This window comes from Protopterus annectens, chromosome 6.part1, assembly GCF_019279795.1.
Source record: "Protopterus annectens isolate FY-2018-M chromosome 6.part1, PAN1.0, whole genome shotgun sequence".
NCBI lineage: Eukaryota > Metazoa > Chordata > Ceratodontiformes > Protopteridae > Protopterus > Protopterus annectens.
In genome coordinates this window covers 490,627,180-490,651,985 of record NC_056738.1, presented here as the reverse complement: position 1 = coordinate 490,651,985, position 24,806 = coordinate 490,627,180, and the positions used below count along the sequence as shown (strand labels likewise).

General features: G+C 40.3%; 1 protein-coding gene across 1 annotated transcript in view; it reads right to left on the bottom strand.

Moving 5' to 3' along the window:
- Nucleotides 1-24,806, bottom strand: part of PTH2R (parathyroid hormone 2 receptor) — a 1,294,618-nt gene that overhangs the window by 1,126,045 nt on the left and 143,767 nt on the right. The window contains exon 3 of the mRNA XM_044075404.1: nt 8,047-8,168. Within this exon, the coding sequence (XP_043931339.1) occupies nt 8,047-8,168 (122 nt within the window). The remainder of the gene's footprint in view (nt 1-8,046; nt 8,169-24,806) is intronic.

Sequence of the window (24,806 nt, the reverse complement as noted above, 5' to 3'; positions counted from 1 at the left end):
CATCAATACTCCACATGACAAGTGTCTGTCTCTGGTTGTATGGCAGGCACAGGATGTTTGTGAAAATAACCACTCATTGGCAAAAAAAGCTGTGAGAAACATTGTCATTTTACATTTCTTGGCTTTGGACTCTTCTGTATGGAGTCTGCATGCCCTCTGTGTCTCTACATAGACTTTACCTATGTGCCCTGGTTTACTCCACCACCCCAAGGAGTTGTCATTCCTCCAGTTTGTTTGCAGGGCAGTATGCAGTATATTTGTGCGTGTGTGTGTGTGTGTGTGTGTGTGTGTGTGTGTGTGTGTGTGTGTGTGTGTGCGTGTGTGCATGTGTGTGTTTGTGTGCCCTGAGGAAGTGAAAAAATAATACCATCAATTTTTATCTGTGGACACATACAGTACTACCAGGCACATTCATAACTTACATAATTCTTCGGAGTAGCATTAAAACAAACAGTTAAGAAGTCATCTTTCAAAAAACAAGGCATAAAATGCATCACAGAACATTTATTTATTTATTTATTTAACATTTGTTTAATGGGAAAGTCTGTCTGGGACAGAGCCCATTTACAGCAGAGACCCAGGGAGGAAAGCTCCAGACGCAATTAACAAAATGACATAGTTGTCTGCAAAATTTTACACATTACATAGGACATAGGTAATTACAAAATTCCATACATACAAGACAACAGTTGCAATGAATTACATTGAGTGGAGTATGACATACCATTTATATATATATATATATATATATATATATATATATATATATATATATATATGGTGTTTGATGCAGAGGAGTAACAAACAAAAAGTTGAACATTACTAAAGTATTATATATAGTAGTAAGCTAGTTTAAACTGTGTAGCAGATATACATTCACATCAGTTTACTGAGCAATTGTGATATGGATCATGGAGCTAGCTAGTAGGGAAAGCATTAGTAAAGCCAATTCAACAGAGATAAGAGGAGAGGAGTGAATAAGCAAGGGAGAGACAGATATGATAAAAATTGAGAAGTTAAGATAAAGATATTGTAGTAGGACAGGAAAATGGAGGGTTAATATATATTAGTAGGAGAAAGAGATATAGTGATAGTTGAGAGGAAAATATCGAGTTAATATGTATAGGTATGAGTATGGGAAGGGAAAAAACTGAATGGATATTTTAGATGCATAGGGGAGTATGGGTAAAGTGGAAAAAAAGCAAGTCTCTAAGTTTAGTTACATATGATGGATATAGCATAGTAGAAATTGGTTTGGTTAGCTACTGGTCATGGGAATAAGATTTAGTCAGGACTAGTACATGGGAAAAGCCATTTGTTATTTAGGAAGGCCACCCTATGTAGGTTTCTACATTGAGTTAGGTCAGCAGAAGTTATGATAGCCTGTCATATAGTATTTCAAATTTTGGAGACATAGAGTAGAGGGAGTCACTGGTGGTAATGTTGAATTTGTATACCTGTAGTAGAGATTTGTTTGAGGATCAGAGGACTCGAATGTTGGTGTAGGTTTGGAGCAATTGTTGAAGAGCAGGTGTTTTTTCAGGTTGGTGTATCAGTCCATGGGCAGTAAGGATTTGAGTATAGGTTGGGTAATAGGTTGTTTTAGCCAGTTAAGTTGTTGTAAGGCAGAGTGGTGGTGAGACCTGTGAAGGGAGTTTGTAGCAAATTTAGCAATTTTATTGTAGCAGGTTTCCAGTTTGACCAAATCAGTTTTCTTTAGATTAGTGAAGATATGGGAGGCATATAACAGGGTGGAGATTAGATGAGTTCTGGCAATTGCCTGTCATGTGGTGCCAGTGGGGAAAGGCTTGAGTCTGTACAGAGCACCCAGTTTTCAGTGTGTCTTTTTAATAGACTGGGAAAGGTGTATATCAAATCTCAAATTGTTGTCTATTAGCACATCTACTCATTTTGTTTGGACTACGGTCAATATTATGATATTACTGGAAGAATATAATTGGAACTGAATTGTTGGGTCACATGATTTAGTGGAGTGAAAAGGGCATGAGTTTGTTTTGGATGGATTTAGAATAAGCTGAGATTCTGATAATCAGTGTAGCATCTACAGTCTCAGAACATGTGGGGACCTGGAGTCCTACACACTCCAGGCTATATAAGTGGATTTGGACAAAGGCTTAGTAGTGGTCTTTGCTCTGAGCACCACCTGATCAAATGCCAACCCTGCTCATAGGTGTGTACAGAAGGTCATTGTAGTATGGAGGGTTGGAGACAATTCTATTAGTTCTTTAGTTATGTTTTTTGTTCTGGCCATCATTGGATGAAAAGGTTATTTAACAAAATGCTAAAGTGCCATTTGGGGCATGACAGTCCCTCTGATTAATTAGTTATTTTATCCTCGGTTATTAGAGTACAGCTTTGCCTAGTTTGAATGTGTTAAATGGGTAACTAAGATAAATAATTTATTTTAGCTGATGCATTTAACTCATTTGCTGACTTAGAACTGTAGTCTGTGTTACTCTGCTTCATAGTTTTATCTTGTTAATGGGTTTTCATAATTGTATTCTTTTCTAGCAAGAAGCATCTGTTACAGTCTTGAAAATGCTGTCACAATATTACCATGCCATTTGTTGAATCTCTATTTTCAAATGTGTATAACTGGAATAATAAGATTGTCTGTCCTTTTGATGCATTGTTATACAATGAATATTGGTAAATAAAGCAATCAAAAATTAGAAGAGTAAGCAAAACTATGAGAAAAAAGAATAAAAAAAGTACTACAAATGGTGTGAAGAAGTCAGGATGGTGGGGGGGTTGTGTGTCAGGGGGTTCATTGGCTGATGTGCTTGGAGGTGGAGTAGTGGACAGTGGTATGAGGGGATATGCCATCCAGCCCATCACCTAGGCTGCCATTTCACCTAAGACCAGCCCTGGTTTCACCCTAACCTATATTTCAAAGTTTATGGAAATCTTAACAAAAAGGAGAAAAAGGTTGTCCTCATCAACATTCCTCTGCAAACAGAGTAATGTAAATCAGCATGATGACTCATAAAGCCACTAGTTTCATAAAGTTCTCATAACCTTGTGTACTCCCACTCCTCCTTTTCAAGGTATATCACTCATAAGGTTTTGAGAACTTTGCAGGTATAGTTAACAGCATTCTTAAAAAAAATATCCTATTGCCTTCAATTTCCTGATGGTCTTATAGTCTAAATTGCAAAAAGACATATCAAAACATCAACTGCAGCACATATTCATTTTAAGAAATAAGATTTGAAGTTTTTAAGAAATGACACACCTCTGATGCACTCCAGTTTTAACATACATAGCTCATCAAATTCAAAACAAGTAACACATCCCTCTGTCACCCTAAATTAACACTTTCTGTAATATTTAAGTAGCCCCTCAAATCAAACAAATCACCCAAAATGGCAAGAAAATAAATAAATATACAGTTTTATTCCATTAAGTACTTTTATCCATAGTAGAAGCATGACTTCTTTAGAATAAACAATTCATGATACACACTCAATTTTAAACAACTACAAACCAGTCAGAAAATTACATCAATTATGAAATGATCCATTCTTAATTCATCCATTATTCCTTAGTTAATTAATTAAAATTCATTTTAAAAGCATCAGTTAAAAAAACAAACCATATTAAATTCATTTAAACCTTAACAAATAAAATCTGTCTAGCATAATTCTTTTCCCTTAGAAAACATTCATTGTTAATGGTTTCATTAAATCCTGGAAACTTGTCAGCTTGCAACTTAATTTGCCATAATATCTCTTTCTTCTCAAAAGAGTTTTTGTAATGCCCACCACTGTAGCCAAAAGGAACACCATCTAGTGTGCATACTCACAGTTTTGAACAGTGTTTATGGTAACTGAGGAGAAATAGTGAAGTAATTGGACACTGGAATGGATGGGGGGAGGGTGCTGCAGGGGGAGGTCTGATCCATTACCCTGGTTAGGGTCCCATTTGACCATCATACGGCTCTGGTTGTCATATCAAGTTCCAACACAACTTTATAAACTATTCTTAAATTCATACTCCATGCTCCTTAAGGAATCAATTACTGCTTAGCCTATGAAGAACTCAGCTGTCTCCCTCTTCTGAAAAGGCTAGGCATTACATTAAGAATCCATAAAAACTGTAATATGAAAAACAAGTTGTTTAATTTTGTGATGCTAAACATGTCATTGAAAGCATTCATCCACAACCATCTGCTTGTAAATTGTAGAACAGTGTAAACACAAAAATTCTCTGGTGGATAACAATCATATTTTTCTTGACATATTACCCACTGGGCAGCCTTATACATCAGATGTCTGATATTATACTCAAATTCATCCACAATAAGGTTAACAACCTTAAATATACTAGTCCTTTTTAGTAAAAAACTATCTCCCTTATCTTAACTATGTAATAAACTTCACTTCAATACCAAACATAACAATATTTTAGCCAACCTTTAAATTTAGTCTTTATGATTGGACAAGTAATTTCAAATTCACTCCTGTGGTATGCAGATTGACTGTCCCTGATTGGGGCAGTTAACAAAATGACTAGTTTATTAAGTTGCTAGATTCTGTTGTGTCACTTTGGTTAGGGAAATCAATGCAGATTTTGACTGCATACCCACCAAATACCTATGAACCTCTAAAACTATGAACCTGTTGCTTCATTTTATGAAATTCTACTTTGTGATTACTAATGGCATGTGTCTAAGTTACATGAAAATATTGTAAGTAATCCCTTAAACAGTGACATGCACATGAATGTACATACCTGGCATACAGTTCTTCAGCTCAATGTTTTATTTGCCCAGTGACCATTGCCTGTCTTCTGCTGTCATTATGCAATGCTCATATTCCCATTCCATGGAGAGTAAGTCACTTTCCTCCACTGTGTCAGCGCCTTCAAGGTCAACACTGCTGTTTGCCATGTTAGTCCTAGACAGACAGCATTTTTATAGAAGTTGCTGCTGTCTGGGATTTCCCTCGTGCCAACCTGTAGTGACTTTGGAGTTACAATGTTTAATATGTTTCTTGTTTACTAATACTTGATTGTTGGTCTTGTGACTGACAGTATATTTGAATTTGTTAAACAGCTCCTTATTTTATAGTCAGATATTCCTTTTTTAATTGAGTTTGTTACATTCTTGGCCCAGGCCACACCTGGGAAGGGGCAGCTTTAATAACCATCCCCTTCACGTTAACACAGAAATAGACAAAAGACATTTAAAAATGTCTCAGGTGTTGTATTTGATCAGTCTGGACTGGATACAGGCTGGTCTTGTTAACTTCAACTTTCTGAAGGCCACATCTATGTGGCTCATTATCTAAGAAGACTTTCCCATAACATTGTAAAAAAAAAAAAACTCTGTGGCATTGCCCCACCCTCATATTGTTTGCACAGGGGAAGACCATCTTTACAAACAGCTCCATTATAATAAACTCTGTGGTCTCCGCATCTTGAGGAAAGAGGTCCACTAACTTTAGATAATCTGCGGCTTTCATAGCAGCTAACTATGGAAGAGTAGAATGGCTCTTCCTCACTGGATTAGCAAGAGCTACACCCCTTCCCCATAAACCATTGCTGGTGACTGCTGATGAAATAGTGGTCTTCAAGAAGTCTAAAAGTCATTATTTAAAACATTTCCCACCATCTTACCAGGAACAGATGTTAAGTCTCACAGTTTATCATTCTTGGACTTTCCTGCAACCTGTTTACCCCTTTTGGACAACCTGACCTAATTTGCATATCTGCCTGTAGGAATTTAAAACAATCTGAAGAACATATTGAGCAGCTGCCATGGACTCTGCTGTCACCTTAGGGTGCACTCCAACATTAGCTCCTTGTGCACTGCTTTCCCGCAGAACCCTGAAAACACAGCCATTTCATCTTTCCACGTCCACATCTACCACTTTCTTTTCCTATGTAAGCACATCATCATCCTTCTCCTTAGTAAAAATTAATGTAAACTTCTCATAATGCATACTAACTACTTTTAGGAAATGAGTGCTATTTTCACATCAATTCCATGAGCCTAGTTTGTAACAGAACCACTTAAAGACTTACATGAAGAAATATTCATCACAGTGCCTTATTCCTTTTACTTAACTCTACCCTTTACCACTTTTATTTATTTATTTATTACATTTGTTAACCGGGTTATGTCGACTCGGCCAGAAGCCCGTTTTCAGCGGAGGGCCGGGGAGAAAAGCTCCACAAGCAGTAACAAAGCTTACATTAATTACAATTAATAAATACAGAAGACAGTATAGAATACAAACAATAGCACACATGTATACAGGGTCTGTAAATTTAAAAAGAAATATTAACTACAAAGACTACTGCTAGGTGAGAAATACTAATTACAAAGTGTGCACAAAATAAAAATAAAATAAAATCAGAGACAGTATGTATATATTAACAGTGATGAAAAGCATGGAGTTATTAGCTATGCACAGAATGCCTGAAATCAAAAATAAAAATAAATATAAATAAAAATAAAAACTTGTGCTACCTATATGACTCTCCGTGCCATCTTTATGGTCACGACATAATTATTCTACTCCTTATCCACTTCTCAGTTTCCTTGCACACACTCTCTCAGCTCTCTTTACCTTACTTATGAATGCTCTTCATTTTTTCTTCTTTTCATTTATAGTTATGTTGTATCATCCATCTCCCCTTTTATGTCCTCTTCCAATGTATTCCCTCTTTGATAGCTGACACTTATCCTCCTTCCAATCTCAAAATGTGGCCCATTTATTCTTCACTTTCTATGACTTTCATTCTTACAGCACTCATCTTATCTTAGTGAACCACACTGTCACATAGTCACTGTCATTCAGTAGTAGTCATAACCTCCCTCACCTTATCTGCTCTGAGACAAATTATATAATTAAAATATACTTCCCCTTTCCCAGTAGGGTCCCTCACCCTCTGGTGGCAGACTTTCTTTAATTTCTGCCACTGTAACAGCCCCTTTATCATTTATACTTGAGCTAGGGTTCTACACCGAGCCAGTTTAGGTTACAATTCATAATAAACATCTTCCTATTACCTCATCTCCCAATTTATTAATTATGAACTTATCCTGCTTGACCAGTGTTTTCAGAGTTCTGTATGCCACACCAGGTTTCTCCATCTTATCTGTGTTAGCACCGCTACCATCACTACATGCACACGTGCACACACACGCACACACTCTCTTTCTCTCTCCTTAGTCTCTTTGTTATTCTCTATCAGGTAACAGATACCAATTTCACATACACGTTTTCATGCCTCCGAAGTCTCATATTCCAGTATCTTGGTAAATTTTTCTGTGCTTCAGGAAAATAAAAATATTGTGTTTAACCCATTTAGCCCCACATTTGTGGATTTCACACTTCAGCGTCACGCAGTAATGATGAACTGCCTCAACTGTTCTGTCAGTGACCTCTGAAAAACTGCAAAATCTTATGTAAATTCACCAAATGCAGATTGAAGAACAATGCATCATATTTACACTTGCATTTTCAAGTGCTTTAGTTATTTTCTCTAAATTCTTCTAATGAATACGGTACAATCTGTAATGAAATTAACAATAATTCTGTAACAACCTAACACTCTGCACAGTGTAGTGGAGTAATTCAGAAACTCTGTTTATCATGTTCATGTATGTTCATCAGTATGCTGAATAAATGCATTTGCTACCACATATGCTGGCAGAATGAGAAAGTTAACAAAGTACCTCATTTATCTTGTTAGGTTCCAATAGCTTTAAAAAGCTCAGTGACTGTAAGTGCTTAATACTATCCAACTATACTAAACTTAAACATCCTTTTTCACACAACCTCAAATGTAATGTTTTGCGTCTAACAAAAGTTTGTTTAATATTATTACAGCAAATGAAATTACATTGACAGTACAAGAACATATTAAATTATTTCCAAATATTAAGAACTATGTACAGAAAAGTGCCCTACCACAAGCATTACAATATGTCCATAACATTGCTGTATGTGATATATAAAACTGGATGGCAGCAGGTAATTGCATTTAGCAATGAAAAATAAATGGTTATTTTACCTTTTTCTTTGTACTTCCAGGCCTCAGAAACTTAGAACATTCTGAGTAATTTGCAGTTGTTCTGTTTAAACTGTCCAGGAATTCCCATGTTCCATTGCTGGTACATCTTCTGTATGCCAAGCCTGGAAGAGTGACACAAGCAAGGTATGTGAATCTTAATTGATCATAAATGTAAGTAATCACATTATTATCAGTTTTGTCTGTTTTCCCTAAAAAACATACCATTTGCAATAATTTAATGGCTGTTAACTTACATTTGTATTGTATGTATCTTATTCTAACATAATAAAATGTTTTATGTAAAACAGTTAATATTATTTTGATCTGTTTACTTACATATGCAGTGGTCATATAAACATACACTTACTTGATTATTAGGGGGGTTCAATAAAGCCAGAAAGTTTTAGATTCAGTAAGGGCTGTGTAGCGGCACACACCACTGTGCAAAGTAAACACTGTGGTATGCTAATTACTGCATGCTATTCTACTAAGGCAACATGATGGAGCTATTCAACAAGGTATAAAGCAACTGTGTAGACTCTGTGTTGGTGTTCCCTGTGAATTCCAAACCTTTTGGAATACAGCCATGGAAAGGAGACTAGACAAACAAACTAAGTGTGAGATTTGTACAGAACTGACCTTAACATGTGACAGCATTAGATACAGGCTGGCTGCAGTAAATGGAGAGTAACAATAGCAACATAATCCTTTTTTGTACGATAACAGATATACCACTTTGCTCCCCCACCCCCAAATAAACATTACGCTTGTAAGTAATGCACACAGATAAAAGTGTGAAACTGTGTGCTAATCAAAATAAATATAAAAGACATTAAACAGACTATTCATAGTTACATGTGACCATATGAAATATGTAGCTGGCGAAATGCAGGCATAGCATCTAAAAATCAGTACTCCTCTATGCAGATATATCCCACAGTAATACCCTCTCTTCTGTGTTCAACACATAAACAATTTGGCTCCTTTCAGTCTCCCTAGCTACACAGTTGCTGTCTGGTGTAGATTCAGGGCTGTCAGCATGGTGAAGATGCAAATGAGATCTGAGCTCATTAGAATTGCTGAATCCCAAATTCTTGGCTTTGTGTAGCAGACGCAAACATAGTAAAAGCACTCCCTCAATGTTTGTGTTTAATAGGTGGTAACTGTGAATTCTTACATCAGGTGGGTGTGTCAGGTTAGACTTACAAAGTGTTACATGTACGTCTGTCAAGGTTCAAAATGCAAGTAAGCAGAGCACAGTTCACAGGTTCTATTTCATTAACATCCAACCTCCTCTTCATTTGTTGGCCAATTGTATTTTCGCTGTCAGTTTTTTATTATTGTTTTATTATTTTTTGGCCATTGTTTACACCATGCATTGCTTAGCATAATCATGAGAAATGGAGGAATGAATGAAATGTTTAGCTGTGCTTAACTTGTTTGCACAGTATTGTGCGACGGTCAAAAGAGAGACCTTAAGAATGATTAGTAAATAAGGGAATGGCATGTAACTACACCAGTGGCAGCATTGCTAAAGCATGACAGTTAGTAATGAGTCTGTGTCTGTGGAATACACCTGCTATTTAACTGACTCTGTGGCAGCAGGTGTTAATGCAGTGATATGTTCCTTTTTGGGGTCAGATGGTATCGGGTTCAAATACAGCTGTATCTAACTACTTTTGTGTTACTGTTGCGCATTGTGCAATAATACATTAAAGAAAGGAAATGGGGAAGATAGGACAGTGGTGAACTGGGGAGCAAGCAGGGGGAAGAAGAAAGGAAATTCAATATAGGAATGTGCAGCAGGGAGGTAGGAAAGAACCATAGGTATCCATTTCTTCAACAGTAAAAAATTATCATATGTGCAAAATATTAGCTGAATATGGACTGTCACCTCCAAAGAGAGAGGTGACCACAACACAATCATGTTGTATAGCCAACTGGACCAAATCAAGTGTGTCAAGATGATGTGTGCAAAATGGAGAGCTATGTATGTGACATTTTTTTTTTGTGGGACAGGTACCCATTTTTTTTGAGAGAGAGAAAGGAATGGTGGGGAAGGGACATATCTATGTCTGAGTCAGATAAGTTGGGTAGGTGAAAAAGCAATCACAGAGAATACAGACAAGACAAAACACAGGGACAGTGATGGACTCAAGAGATTGCTGGACACCATGGCTATGGTGAGGGTGGGGACATCCGGAACCAATGGCTGTCAAGCTGGGTGACAGTGAAATTTGAGTCCTCACCCACTGGACTGTCATCACTGTCACCTCACTTCACCACTGGCTTGAGTGCCTGACATCTGCATCTCCTCCTCCTGGTATTATGTAAAATGAGGGAGAGAAGCCTCTCCAGCCAGCATAGGTGTGCAACAACAGTGTGTCACACAATCCTGCCCACCATACCTGGCAGTTCATCACAAGTGATAAACTCACCATCTATGCCACTGCTCCTAGAGAGAACCACTGAACTATCCTCCAGGGCAGGAGTACCTGAAGGGGCAACAGAGGCAGTGCTCCCAGGTTGGCTCACAGAAGTGCTGGGCAATGGTGGCAGAGTGGGTGGAGTGGGGGCAGGTGGATCCTGTGGGGCTGGCCTACCCCACTTTGCTGTGGACCATTTCATGATGTGGTACACATGGATTACTTGGACACATTTTGACAACACTTAATAAAATGCTAAAACAAAAAATAAAATACAATAAAATTAAAATAAAAAAAGAGGGGTAAGGGTTGGCGTGACAGAAAAAAAGATAACATTAGTACATTCATATGTGACATACAATGCATTAATACAATTATTTTGACTCTATTATCTTAATCTCTACTTTTAAGACTACCACCTCCTAACATATAACTTATACTTGTAAGACTACCATCTTCTAACAGATGCACACTATAGTAAAGATTGCAGCAAGTACTCCTTGATATGTGCATATACTGCACATATGCATGTTGCAGTTATACAGTTTACACTTTACAGCAGGGCATTTGTGCCACTGATATAGAGGTTTTAATGTAATTTAAATATAATTGCAGAATTAACAGTAGTGTATACCTGGGAAGTGTGGTATTTTAACCCACAATCTCTGACTACAGTCTAATATTACATTCTTGGCTTGTGCTACACACTAATGCATGCATGCTTGTTTTTACAGTTGAGATATGCATGATCAATTTGATACAGCTCTATAAAATACCAAAATAGCTATCTTTAACATTTAGTGCTACAATAACAGTCCTCTTCTGCTGCATACATACCACATGCTTCCCTCATCCTCACCAATCTAGCACCATGGGTTCTCACACTGACCTCTCTTTCCCTGGCAGCTGTGGAAAAAACAGAATAGAACACAATATCATTATGAATACCAGTCTTGCCTAAATTCAGCTTTTAAGTTGTATTCCCTGCATTTTATACTTACACATATGTGGGGTGTCCTCCAAATTCCTTGATCCAGGCATCAAGGGTACCCCTCTTCCTCCTCCAGTGGTCATTGTAGTGACACATACATTGGTAACCAGTGTGGAGGATACCGGTGGCACTGGTTAGAGCATGGGACAAACAATCCCAAGTCTCTGACTTACACTGGGACCCAGAATAGTACACCTGCATTAGCCTGGCACTATAGTGTTTCACTAGGAATCCAACAAAAATCTTGGACTCCTAGACACTTCATCTCTGAGCCCTAAATGTCACATCATCTCCCTGAATGCCTGCCATGTCTACCATGGATCAAGAGCAATGGAGACTAATGGATTCCCGTCAATTTCAGTTATCACATATACTGGGAGTGCACACCCTGTTTGGAAATGTTGCTCCATGCTTACTATTGTGCACTGCCATGCACCATGTTTGTGCGATGATAAGCAGAGCACAACAGTGGCAAGCAATGCAATTTCAAGGTTATTGGATGCAAAACAAGTTGTGTCAGTGTGCTAGTCAAATGTGAGGTCATGCCAGTCCAGATAGCAGAAATATTCTTAAAGGAACATAGTACACAGTATACCCACAGTCATACATTTGATAATAAATGTGATAATACATAAATAAATAAATGACACAATATTAGTGTCTCAGCACTCATACATATAATTAATATCATATACACTATGTCAAGTGTTATAAGTGAGGGTGGCTATAATGTGAAATGGAACAACAGCAAAAGTGCATGGAATATGCTGTATTTGAACCCAGGACCATATGTGTGGCAGTCCTACACTTACACACATTGCTCAAGAGAGTAGAAATAACAGCTGTTCATCTTTCAGTTCATTGCTATAAAATGCAATGTCACAACAGTGAAAAAAGTTGCATACCCTGTACTAGAACCTAGGACCATCTGTACTCCAGCCCTACACTTATACCTGCTGCCACAGGACTACTTCCATGACAGCCCCTATTTTACTGTAATAATTGTTAAGGTATCACTGTTAACTGTTGTGCAACGCAGATTACCGAGTTTGCACAATGCCCAATAGCATTAATTGAAATAATTTGGTTTCTGTTTTTGGCTGTCTACTTTTTGGGTTTTCCAGTTGTCCAGCTTGTGCACTGCTACATTTCATGCACATGAGATAAGCACAGCCAAACCTGACATTCTTTTTTTCTACAGTTCCTGTGTTTGTTCTAAGCAGCGCATCATGCAAACAGTGGCTCAAAATAAAAAAATGAAAAGAAAAACAAAAGGAAGAATAATTGAAATGAGGAAAAGTAATCTATGACATAAACAGTAGAATATGTTAGTACACATGAGATATTTCTACAATGGTTTGGATTTCAGCTCTCATTCCAATTCACCTTCAGAAACAGGATGGGTGCCTTATCCCTCTTTGCTACACAAACAGCTTTGCAGCAAAGAACTGTAATCATTCTTCACATAACCATCTGCAATAGAATGTACACTGATATAAAAACATAAACTGTTATTTGTGCATTTATTATATTTGGACATAGTCCACGTAGTGATCACACAACCTGTCATGATTATTGCTTGCAAATATACAGCTTTGTCTTACCTTTCTGTGTTTTTGGTCATTCATCAGTTATCTGACCAGTACTCTGAGACATGCAATGTGTAAGCCGTTTTATGTCATTGGCCTTAAAATGCGTGAGGATATTAACTGGGAATAAAATGATATGCAGTTGCCAACAATTGAAGGGTAGGTTGGATGGCACAAACAATCACAGACTGCTCTTTGGGGGGGGCAAAGATGAGTTACTGTTATGACACTTACAAGGGCATGCTGTTCGTTTGAAATGGGAACAAAGCTGAGTGGCTGTTATGGTACAAACTAGAACAGACTGTTCTTTTGGGGAGCACAAAGGTGAGTTACTGTTATAGCACAAACAAGAATGGATTGTTCTTTTTGAGGGGGGTGCAAAGGTAAGTTACTGCTATGGCACAGATAAGGATATGTTGCTCTTCTTACTCTCCTTGTGTTACATCCTACCTGTTTGATCTTGTGAGGGTTGTGAAGTCAGAAACTACAATGTGTATCATTAGTTTATAAATTCTCTTGTTAATGATTATCCAGTACAAACATATGGTGCTAAACTTAGGGCATGCAGTGATCATTGGTATTTTTGAGAGGTATGACTATGTGAACCTTTGATGCCTAAGGCCTATTACTTATAAACATATAAGCCAAATAAGTCTATTCTGTCACATTAAGGTAATTTCTGTACAAATCTCCCACCTTTTACTTGCTTACTATACCAAGTGATGAAATACAAGGATATACCATAATATTATTAAACAATACACTCCAGCTTCAGGACTTGCCTTGTAAATGCAGCAGTTGGCACAGTGTAAGTTTAGGGCTGACTCTGTCTGATATAAGCAGTACACAGCCAATATATGAGGAGGTAAAGGTTGTGTGAGATGCCTGGCATCAATGTTACTGCATGTATGTGAGTAAGAGTAAGGTTCTTAGGCCCCTAGGTGGTGAGTGAATGTGCTACGCATTGCCTCTTGGCCAGTCCAAGGGCATACTGAGCACACATATGTCTGCTTATACCCACAGAAGCTGATGGTTCCCCATCTGACTTCTCATCTGCCTGTGGCTGTGGTGACCTTAGCATTGGTGGTGAGATGTGTGCCCCTTCCCCTTGCTGATTCTAATGATTATGCTGTGTAGCATGGCACATACTGTGAAGATTTCTGTACATGTCCATCGATTGTACTGTAGGGCTCCCCCTGATATATCAAGGCACCAAAACTGTGACTTCAGCAGCCCAAAGACACACTCTATTTCATTTCTGGTTTGAGCATGTGCCTCATTATGGCATTCTTCTGCGTGTGTGTGTGCATTTCTGATGGGTGTCATCAGCCAAGGTTCCAGTGCATAGCCTGCATCCCCCAGTAAATGACCCTGTGGGATACCCCCCCCCAGCAAACATCTGGTACAGCTGGGAGGTGTGCCAGATATGTGAGTTGTGCTAACTGCCAGGGTTGCCAGCACACACATTCAAGATGATTCCCTTTGCATTACACACGACTTGGAAGTTGATAGAGTGGTAGCCCTTTCTGTTAATGTAGAACCTACCTTGTTCCTCAGGTGGTCCCTTGATTTCTACATGATTACAATCTATGGTACCCAATACTTCAAAGTAGTGCACTACCTGGTAGAATTGTTGCATATTTCTGGCTCTCCCCTCAGGAGTATGGGGAAAATATATGTATTTATTGGCATGTTGGAGCATAGCATCCAGGAAATTGGTGGGGGCTACTGGATGCTGATACCTGTGACACCCCAAGCATGTCCCCTGTTGGTCTTTGAATGGCACCTGTAGCTAAGATTCTAAGGGCTACACATAACATAGTTTCCACTGGGATGGGCTCCCCTCAGTTGGCTCTGGCTCTGAGTTGAGGGCAGCAAAGGTTGCAGAGTTTGTGTAGTGTGTCCCTATCAAACTTGTAGCGCTCTACAATTTCTACATCATGTAGGTTGTGAAAAGTTAAACAGGGCCTAAAAACTCTTCTCCATCTTAGCCTAGGCCTATTGGCAGCAGCAGTATTGGCTTCAGCCTGTAGCACATAAAATGGATTAAAGCATCAGCAGCCCATAACATTCTGTCTGTGTAGGCTTTCCGTGTCTGTACTCCAAAAGTTTTGAAATCAGCAGGAACAACCAGCATGGAGTCTACATGGATGCTTTATAGCTTGTAGAAAATCTCCACTGTGTTGGATTGCTTGACTAGCATGCATTTCAGCTGCTTATGCTGTAATTAGCATCTATGAAATACAGACAAAGACAGATGCAATCCATTAATAACCTACACCATATAAAAAGGCAACCATGTAGTTAGCCAAACTGATGGTAAGAAGAGTTGTATATGCTTGGAAGAGTATAAAAACACTCTTTGTTCAGGATATATCTATGCATAGGAGTACTGAACTTCAGCAGGTATGCTCCCATTTTGTCACCTATGTAAAGCAAAAGCATTTACACTTTTATCTGTATGCATTAGTTAGAACTGTACTGATGACATGGCCATGTTTGTCAAGCCATTTCAGAGGTACATATGATTGCCAATACATGAAAATGGAATGTTGTGTGATAAATATGTAAAATGTTTCAGAGATATGTCCTTTAGCATTTCAGAGATGTTTTGTTAGCAAAATGGGTCATTTGCCTGTTCTTTTGTGGGGGGGGAAGCAAAGATGAGTTACTGTTATAGCACAAACAAGAATGGACTGTTCTTTGTTTGGGGGGGGGGGCAAGATGAGTTACTATTATGGCACAAACAAAGATATGTTGGTCTTGTTACTCTCCTTGTTTTGCATCCTGCCTGTTGTTAGCATTTCACCTGTCTAGACTGCTTTATGTTTCTCCAGTGGGTAATACTGACTGGTTACCTTTTCTGATTTTATCTGGAAACAGTTATTTTGTAGTTATGTGATACTTATGTGTATTATACTTCTTTTGTCTTTTAGGACAACTATGAATATGTCACTCAGGTGTGTCAATCTACAGAGACTCTCTTCATCGATGTTGAAAACCAAGTAATTGTTGAGTTGGGTTTAGGCAACATGGTGCTTTTTTCCTGGAAAGGGGACAGGGAGATATGGCACATAGGATGCAAATATGTAAGCAGATTGTTCAGGATGCAAATGGCATGGGTGGCCACAACAGAACATATGAACAGGTGTGCCACAGGGCCACTGATATGATCACATCTGCATGGAGTCAATCAGCTGCAGTGGGCCATGGTCAAATAGTTACCAGGGGAGGGCCTGCTAGGGAACCACCACTAATCCCCAATGAACATTTCCTGGCCAATATTAGAGATCCAGACAGCTCCCAGGAGAGTGCAGTACAGGATATCCTGGATGTGGGCACAACACTTTTCAAGATACCAAGCATGTCCCAGCACGAGCTTCCAGGTAGGCTTTGTTACCTGAAAAGTTGAACACTGTTATATAGTAAAGAATTGAAATGAAAAAGTTAATTCTGTGTCATTTGTCTTCTTTTTTGGGAATTGAAGATTGCTGTAGTTATAAGCTTAGGTTTGAGTCATCAGCCACTTTCTTATTGACAGTAGAGTTAATGCACATATAAAGGGGTAAATGTATTACCCCCTGTGTTACTGTTAACTGTGATGCTGTTGCCCTTCCCTCTTGCTTAACGTCTTCCAGGATGTCTGGAGTACAGTGCAGTATTCTTCAGCAGATGGTAAGCCAAATATTTTTATGTCAGTACTCTGAGCAATTTAAAGAAATACTGTAGTGTGTGATTTTGATCTCAGGCCTGTTGTGTGCATGTCTGTACTATCTATAATAGTTGCAGCACTGTTAGTTTGTTAGCATATATTGCACTACAGTAGTGGAGGTATTAATGTATTCCTGGGTTTCTTGGTTTTTATCACAGGTGATCATGACTGTGAGATTGTGGGTCCTGTGCCACCTGATGTCAGTGTATCAGCAGACTTTGATGATGGTGGTGGCCAAACTGAGGCACAGTCGAGGAGTGCAGAGGTTCAGTCTGACACAGAGGTTGACATACAGCCATCCCCTGCATTTCCATCGGACACAGCCAGTAGGCCTATGCCTACCCAGGCCACTGAGCCCACAGATATTGGACAGGTGGACAGCAAGGACATTGATCAGGGAGGTGTGGCTATTCTGGCTGTAGCCAAAGTGTGTGTGAGGTGCCATACAGGAGGATTGATAGGGTTGCACAGAGGGGGCCTGCTGTTCATCCTCCACCTGGTGCAAGTGTCACTTCCCATGCCACTCAATGTCTGTTTACAGCCATCATGGAGGCACAGGTATAGGTACATTCCCATAGGTGCTCCAGACAAATGCTCAGGGCTGTGGATGTGGCACATTCTGACATAAGTGACTGCCTCCACTGTGTTTCCAATTCACTGGATCAGCTGAATGAAACATTGGAATAAGGGGTGTCTATGCTAGACCAATGGGTGTTTGACATGGTGCAAGCAGTGTCTATGATGGGACATCTACTGGGAGGGGAACAGCATCCTCCTGGGCATAGGTCAGCCCCATCATCTGCTGTTAGCCAACATGGCCGTGTGTGATCATGCTCCCATAGTGGCAGTACTTCCATTGCTTCATCAGTGAATGTGCTGTCCACACCCAGATGTGGCAGGCCATGGGGTTGTGGTCCTGGGCATCCCCAAGAAGGGAGCTCAGCCAGCAGACATCAATCATGTTCAGGTAGCAGCACTGCATCTGGCCATGGGTGTGGACATGCCAGTGCAACTCCTGGCAAAGCCAGTTCTCATGGTCAGGGATGACAACCCTGAACTGCCACCTCTACCATGCACAGCTCACATCTGTCTGATGGCCAAGATGTAAAGCTAGCACAGAGCTTGGCTGTGTTCATGCAGATACTCACACACAATTTCACCTGGAACATGCATACAGACACACACATACAACAGTTACTCATTTTGTCTCTCTGGCCATTTGTTGTTTTATCCCAATGTATGCCTTCTTCTCCTTCTTACTCACACACACTCACTAACCTTTGTGTCAGCCTAGACTCCCCCCCCCACACACACACACAACACCCTGTGCAGTGATGATAGCTGTGCCATATCCCTGTTTTCTAACTTTTGGATTCAGGGATACAAAAGCTGTGTCTGATGCTCAGGGTGCACAGCTAGCTTAGCGCTTAGTATATCTGCATTTATGCTGTTGAACTGGTCATTGTACCTTCGACTTATATTGTTCTTGGAAAGTTAGACCATTGACAGCATCAAAAATTTCACAACTTTATAGTGATTGCTCTTGTAAGTGTTGTGAAGTCAGAAACTGCAAAGTGTATCATTACTTTCTAACTTCTCTCTTTAATAATTTTCCAGGATAAATGTATGGTGCACATCATAAGTCACGCCATCATATTCAGATCTTAGGATTGTATGACAAAACTGTAGTCAAACCTCATCAGAACATTATAATGCTCTCTTTTGCATGTACCTCAACAGACACATGCTGGAGCTGTCTGCTGAAGATAATACAGGGCCTACAAACTATGCCATTATGTATGTGAATAGATTATAAGCCATGTCACTGTAATCTGTCTGGTATAGGATGAGGTGATGTATGCATGGCCTCCAGGTCAGTGTCTCACTATGTCCTGGTGGGATGACTGCATATCCAAAAATCTGATATAGCTGATGACATCAGCAGTGTCTGTTGAGAATATGTTCATAACAGTGCCCCACATGTTTTAGTAAAAGGCTGTCTGTAATGTCAAGCAAGAGCACACACACACACACACACACACACACACACACACACACTTGACTGTACAGAGAATAGAACCCCTGCCTAAGTATACAGATCACAGAACACAGTACTTAACACAAGTGCCACTGCACAAGTCAAACTTTTGCAAAACTGTAGCTGAATTTATAGTACATGATATCAGCAGCCCATGTGTGAGATAATATGTTGGCAGGCCTGCATAGTTTCATAGCATCATAGGTTCATACGAGGCTACTTCCATAATGGCCCTAGGGTCATAGGTTCATAGGAGGTTACTAAGCTAATGGCCCTAGGGCCTTTTCAAGCCTAGCCAAGTTGTAACATTGTTCCCTTATAGACTAGGATATGTAGTCTATATTTGCAAATCCATGGTCAGCACTGGTTGCCCCATTCTAACAGTGACATAGGTAAAACCCCCAGGTAAATTTTATGATTTTCCATCCAATTGCCCAAGGAGCTCATTTTCATGTGAACTGGGAGTTTGTTGCATAGGAGTGGCAATCTCTGGGAAACATATCTATCTCTTCAGCATGTCTTGTTGATGTGCAGGCTAGGTTAAGGTCCCTGGAGCAAGTGAGTTTTGTCCCATTTGATTTATGGAGGTGCAACATTTCCATGAAGGCAGGGTTCAAGGCTGCTCTGTAAGCCAGCCACAAGTCACCTCTCAGCAGTCTGTATGATACAAAGGACAGTGCCAGGGCCTTCAGTCTGTAGGTAATGTGTTGGAAATCCCTGTATTTTCTTAGTGAGAAACCTCTGAGGTCTCTACAGCTGCTGCAGGTGTCTCCAATCTGGTGGTCCCCTGCCATAAACAAACTGTACAACAGAAGGAAGAAATTGTTGCAAAAGAGAGCAAAATCCCATGAGTAGAGGAGCTCCCGGGTCAGCCTCAGTAAGAAGCTGAGATCCCTTATAAGATCCTCTAAAGCTAGCTACAAAAACAAAATCACCACTGATTCTAAGGACAACCACAAAGCATTCTATAGCTATGTCAAGAATTTCAATGGCAGAACCCAGATCTGCTCTGAGTTACAGCACAACGGCATGAAAATTACAGAACCAACTGATATTGCCAACATCCTGGCAGATAGGTTCAGTGCTAACTTTACCCCACCCCACCCCCACCCCCTAAAGGGCCCATATCTATTCAGGAAGAATGCAGAGTCCCTGTAATCACAACTACACAGGTAAAAGCTACATTCTCTGAAGTCAAAAACACAGCATCCATGAGACCGGACAACATCCCAGGCTGCATTTTACATGAACTTCAGAATGAACTGGCTCCCCGCCTAAGCACCATGTTCAATCATAGCCACACATCAGGCTTTGTGCCCACTGAATGGTGTACAGCAACAGTTATCCCACTCCACAAACGGGGAGCCACCACTGATCCCGGGAACTATAGCCCTATTAGCCTGATGAGCCTGGTCTGCAAGGCCATGGAACCTATCATCATGGAACTCATAAGCAAAGACATTGGTAACCTCCAAACTCTGGATCCCACCCAGTTTGGGTTTGTGAAAGCAGATCATGCCTCCTAAACTTGATCGACTTCTTTGAGGCAGTCACCAAAGCCGTAGATGAGCGTAAGGTGGCTCACACAGCCTATCTTGACCTCTCCAAGGCTTTCAACACCATCCCCCATTCTGGAATTATAGCAAAACTCACTAAACTAGGTATAAATCTCTATGTCACAAGATGGGTTGCCAACTGGCTCACTGACAAAATCCACACTGTAAAAGTTGCACACTCCAAATCTGACCTCAAACCAGTGACAAGTGGAGTACCACAGGGTTCAGTCATGGGACCTCTCCTGTTTGGTATCTACTTCTCTGAAGTACAGGCTAACACAGAAGGCCTCTGGCTAATGAAGTTCACAGATGACTGCAAACTAGGGGCCATAGTTGAGTACCCAAATGATGCGGAAATCCTACAGAAGGGCCTCGCTGAGACAGATGTCTCGTATCAGAGCCATGGCCTCAAGCTCAATATCAAAAAGTGCATTGTCGTCCCCTTTAGTAAAAACTCTGTACCCATAAACTACTACATAGACAGCAGTCTACTTAACACCGAATGTGTGATAAGAGACCTTGGGACCCAGCTGGACAGTAGTCTGTCCTTTGATAGTCACATCACCACAGTAGTCAGGAAGTCCTTCTACATGGCACACCTCATCATAAAAGGGTTCTCATCCAGGAAAAAAGAGGTCATTGTTCCCCTCTACTCAACACTCATTAGACCCATTATAGAGTACAACGCCCCTTTTGGAATGTACCTCACAAGATATCTGCAGCAGCTGGAAAGGCCACCAAAGGAGGAGGTGTATCCAACATCATAAAAGACAAACCTCACAAAGAGGATTACTGGCCTCAAACAGATGCCCTACACTGACCATCTCAAAAAACTCCAGCTTTACTCCGTAGCATATTGCCTACTCCGAGGTGATCTCTGCCTAACATATAAAGCTATGTCAAACCCAGAGCTGTTGGACATGCTACACCTAAAGAATTCCCAATCCCTCCAAGCTATACGCTCTAGAGACCTAAACCTTGTCACGACAATAAACAGAACATGCTGGAGGGATAGATTCCTGTCCCAGAGACTTCCCATACTCTGGAACAGGCTACCCAGCTATGTCAAGCAAAGTTCTTCATTAGGACTCTTCAAGAAAAATCTTGATGAGTGGATGTGAAATAGGAAATACACCCCGCGGATCACTTCTGTGTCTCTGCTCGACAGTGGCACAGGAAAATAACTTTCTTGGGTGGTGTAAGACAGGGAACCTTGTTGGCTAGGCTTACATAAGCCCTCAGGCCAATAGCTTAGTACCTACCTATGAACCTATGAGGTGCATGCAAAAGGGAGCATTGTACTCTATTACTGGTCTGATGAGGGACGAGTACAGTGGAGTTATAATATCCTTAGTCTTGGATGCAGTACCCTTACTTATGAGGTGTGCAATGTAAAAGGCCTTCCTTACCACTGTGGACACATGATAATCAAAGTTCAGGCTGCTATCAACCTGCATTCCCAAATCTCTCACTATTGGGTTGGAACATAGGAGGGTATTATTAATATTGTAAATTTGCATGGAATTCTCCTTTGCCAAAAGGGATAACAGTAATTTTTTGAGTTAACCTTAAGTCTGTGGCTTTGGCAACAATCATTTATGTATGTAAGCCCATTTTTTAGTATGTTGATTTTAGCTGGGGATTCAATGATTGCACACAGTTTGCAGTCATCAGCGAACTTGGTGAGCCACAGGCCACCTGTTTTCACCTGATTTTCTGAGAAATACACTCCAAACAGTATGGGGCCCAGTACAGACCCTTGTGGGACACCACTGATGAAAGTTCTGCTGGTAGAGGTGGAATCCCCCCGATGACTGTATACATTCAGTTGATGAGCCAGTTGGCTATCCAGCTAATGATGTATGGGTTACTCTCCAGCTGGGTGAGTTCCACAGTGATGCCTGAGTGGGGGATTGTGTCAAAGTCCTTGACCAAGTCAAGATAGGCAGTGTGTACTGATTTACCTTCATCCGAGGCTGTGGTGACACCCTCAATGAATTCCACTAGGTTTAATAGGCATGATCTGCCATTAACGAAGCCAAACTGGGTCAGGTGAAGAGTTTGAAGGTCACCAATGTCCTTGTTGATAAGGTCCCAGATGATTCTCTCCATGGCCTTATAGACAAGGCTGGTCAGTCTTATGGGTTTATAGTTCCCAGGGTCAGTTGAGGAACCCCCCTTTGTGCAAGGGGATTACAGCTGCTGCTTTCCACTCTGCTAGAACAAAGGCAGTACTTAGACTGTGGTTGAAGACAGTACCCAGTGATTCTGCTAACTCTTGTTTTAGACAATTTAGTAAGCAGCCTGGGATGTTATCCAGTCCAACAGAGGCTGTGTTTTTGGCCTTGACAAGTGTGGTTATGACCTGTTCTTGGAAATAATAGATACAGAACTGTTGACAGATATGCCTCGAGGTATGATTGGTGGAGAGAGGGGTGTGACATTTTTGCCAAACCTGTCCACTGACAGGTTGGCTATGTCCTCAGATTCAGTATGAGTGGGACCGCCCACTCTGAACTTGGCACAAAGTCCCTTCCCTTCCCTTTTATATTACAGATATAGCTAAAGAATACCTTGTGATTATCCTTGAATATGGATGCTAATTTAGTTTCATAATTAGCTTTAGAAGACTTTACAAGATGTCTAATTTGCTTGTTCAAGCTATGGAGGGTGTTATTCTGCTGAGACTGTTCCCTCTTATTCCTATACATCAGTTTCCTTGTATTGTTGTATAACCTATTTATGCTAGATGTCCACCATGGTGGCTTGTTTTTTGTGAGCAAGTTTTGATCTGTTCTGGTACAGCTAAAACTATGCACTTGTAAAAGTGTTTATACATACAGGGCATTTGGGTACACCTCCGTATAGGAGATTTTATTGTCAGTGGTGGCAGGAGGTTTGAAACTATTTGTACCATCACTACAATCTGCTTTGGAGAACTTTTTCAAACTTTTGGATCCAAAGGGGGGGAGGCAGGTATGATTGTTACATTGAACATGACTGACTTATGATCAGACCAGTAGGGTCTCACAGATGGGGAAGTGCAATGATCACCCTTTTTGGTGAGTACTAAGACAAGGACATTCGAACCCCTTATGGGGGTGTGGACTAACTGTTACAGTGCATTTGTGTTTACAAAGTGCAGGAACCTTAGGGTGAGAGTATTTGAGCTCATATATGTATCCCAATCAATGGAAGGATAGCTAAAGTTACTCATGCCTTGGGTGTTTGGCTATATTATGAGTGAATCAGGTAAGTCCAGGAAGGCACTGGGTGGTTTTTATGGTCCATATTGGCGGACCTATAGTTAACAATGATGTGGAAGGGTATCTTTCCTACAGTTTATTGGTGTTGGAGTACTTCTAAGGAGTCATACCACTTTACCAGTCTTGAGGTATATTTGTCTTTTATGAAGTTGGATACACCTCCTCCTTTGGTTCTTTCCTGTTCCATTTGTGGCCTGAACATGTGGAAGGCATTATACCCTTTCATGGCCGGGGTACTCTCTGTGGCCTTAAATCATGTCTCTCCAACTGCACAAACATTGAAATCTTCCCAAGTAAGAACTGCCTCCATTGAGTGTAGTTTCTGATTTAGACTCCGAGCATTAAGCAACATAACCTTGAGTTTGTCTTTTGAGGATATTTTTACATCAACAATTTTGTTCATATGACATTGCTTAAAAAAGACACTATGGGCAAGGCAAGTACCTTGGCCAGTATCCAAAAGGCAAGAGGTGACAGAAGAAGACCATCCCTGGCAAAGCACAGTGGTCTGTCAACCATATCATCCCAGGCTGACAAATACTGGATCCCCTGGATTGAGTGACACCAATAACTAAGCCAACTGTTGAAGTCAATACTTCTTTTGTTTGTATCAAGGCATCATCCTGGGTGATAGCAGAGTGCTGCATAAGGCTACGGGCTTACCTGTTTTTGACACGCAATCTGAGAGTGAGGTACGTCTCAAGTCATTTACTCCAACATGGAGTACAAGAGAAGTGTAACTCTGCTTGTTGAGAGACATGAGTGCATTTGTGACTTTTCAGATCCTGGCACCTGACATGCAGCTGACCTTGACTTTCTACTTGTACAACCTGGTAAGGGAGACATCTGTATATCTCAGTATGGATCGCCTATGACCAAGACATTGGTTTTGAGGTGTTTTGCCTTAAGGGCTTAATGAGTGAGACATTGATACATTTGTTTTTATATGTAATGTGTTCCAATGGGACTGTTATGTGTGCGGATTTGCATTTGCGAGGTCTCTGCTCTTTTGGTAAGCTTCTAATGAGTATCTCTGCATATTTGGGTTTATGTGTTGTGTACTTGGGTTGTTGAGGAGGTGAAGCGTGTGTGCTGAAAACCTGTTTCATATCTGGGATGTTGTTACCTGATAGAGAGGATTTATTCTAGATTCATTGTATACTTGCATCTCTCACATACTGT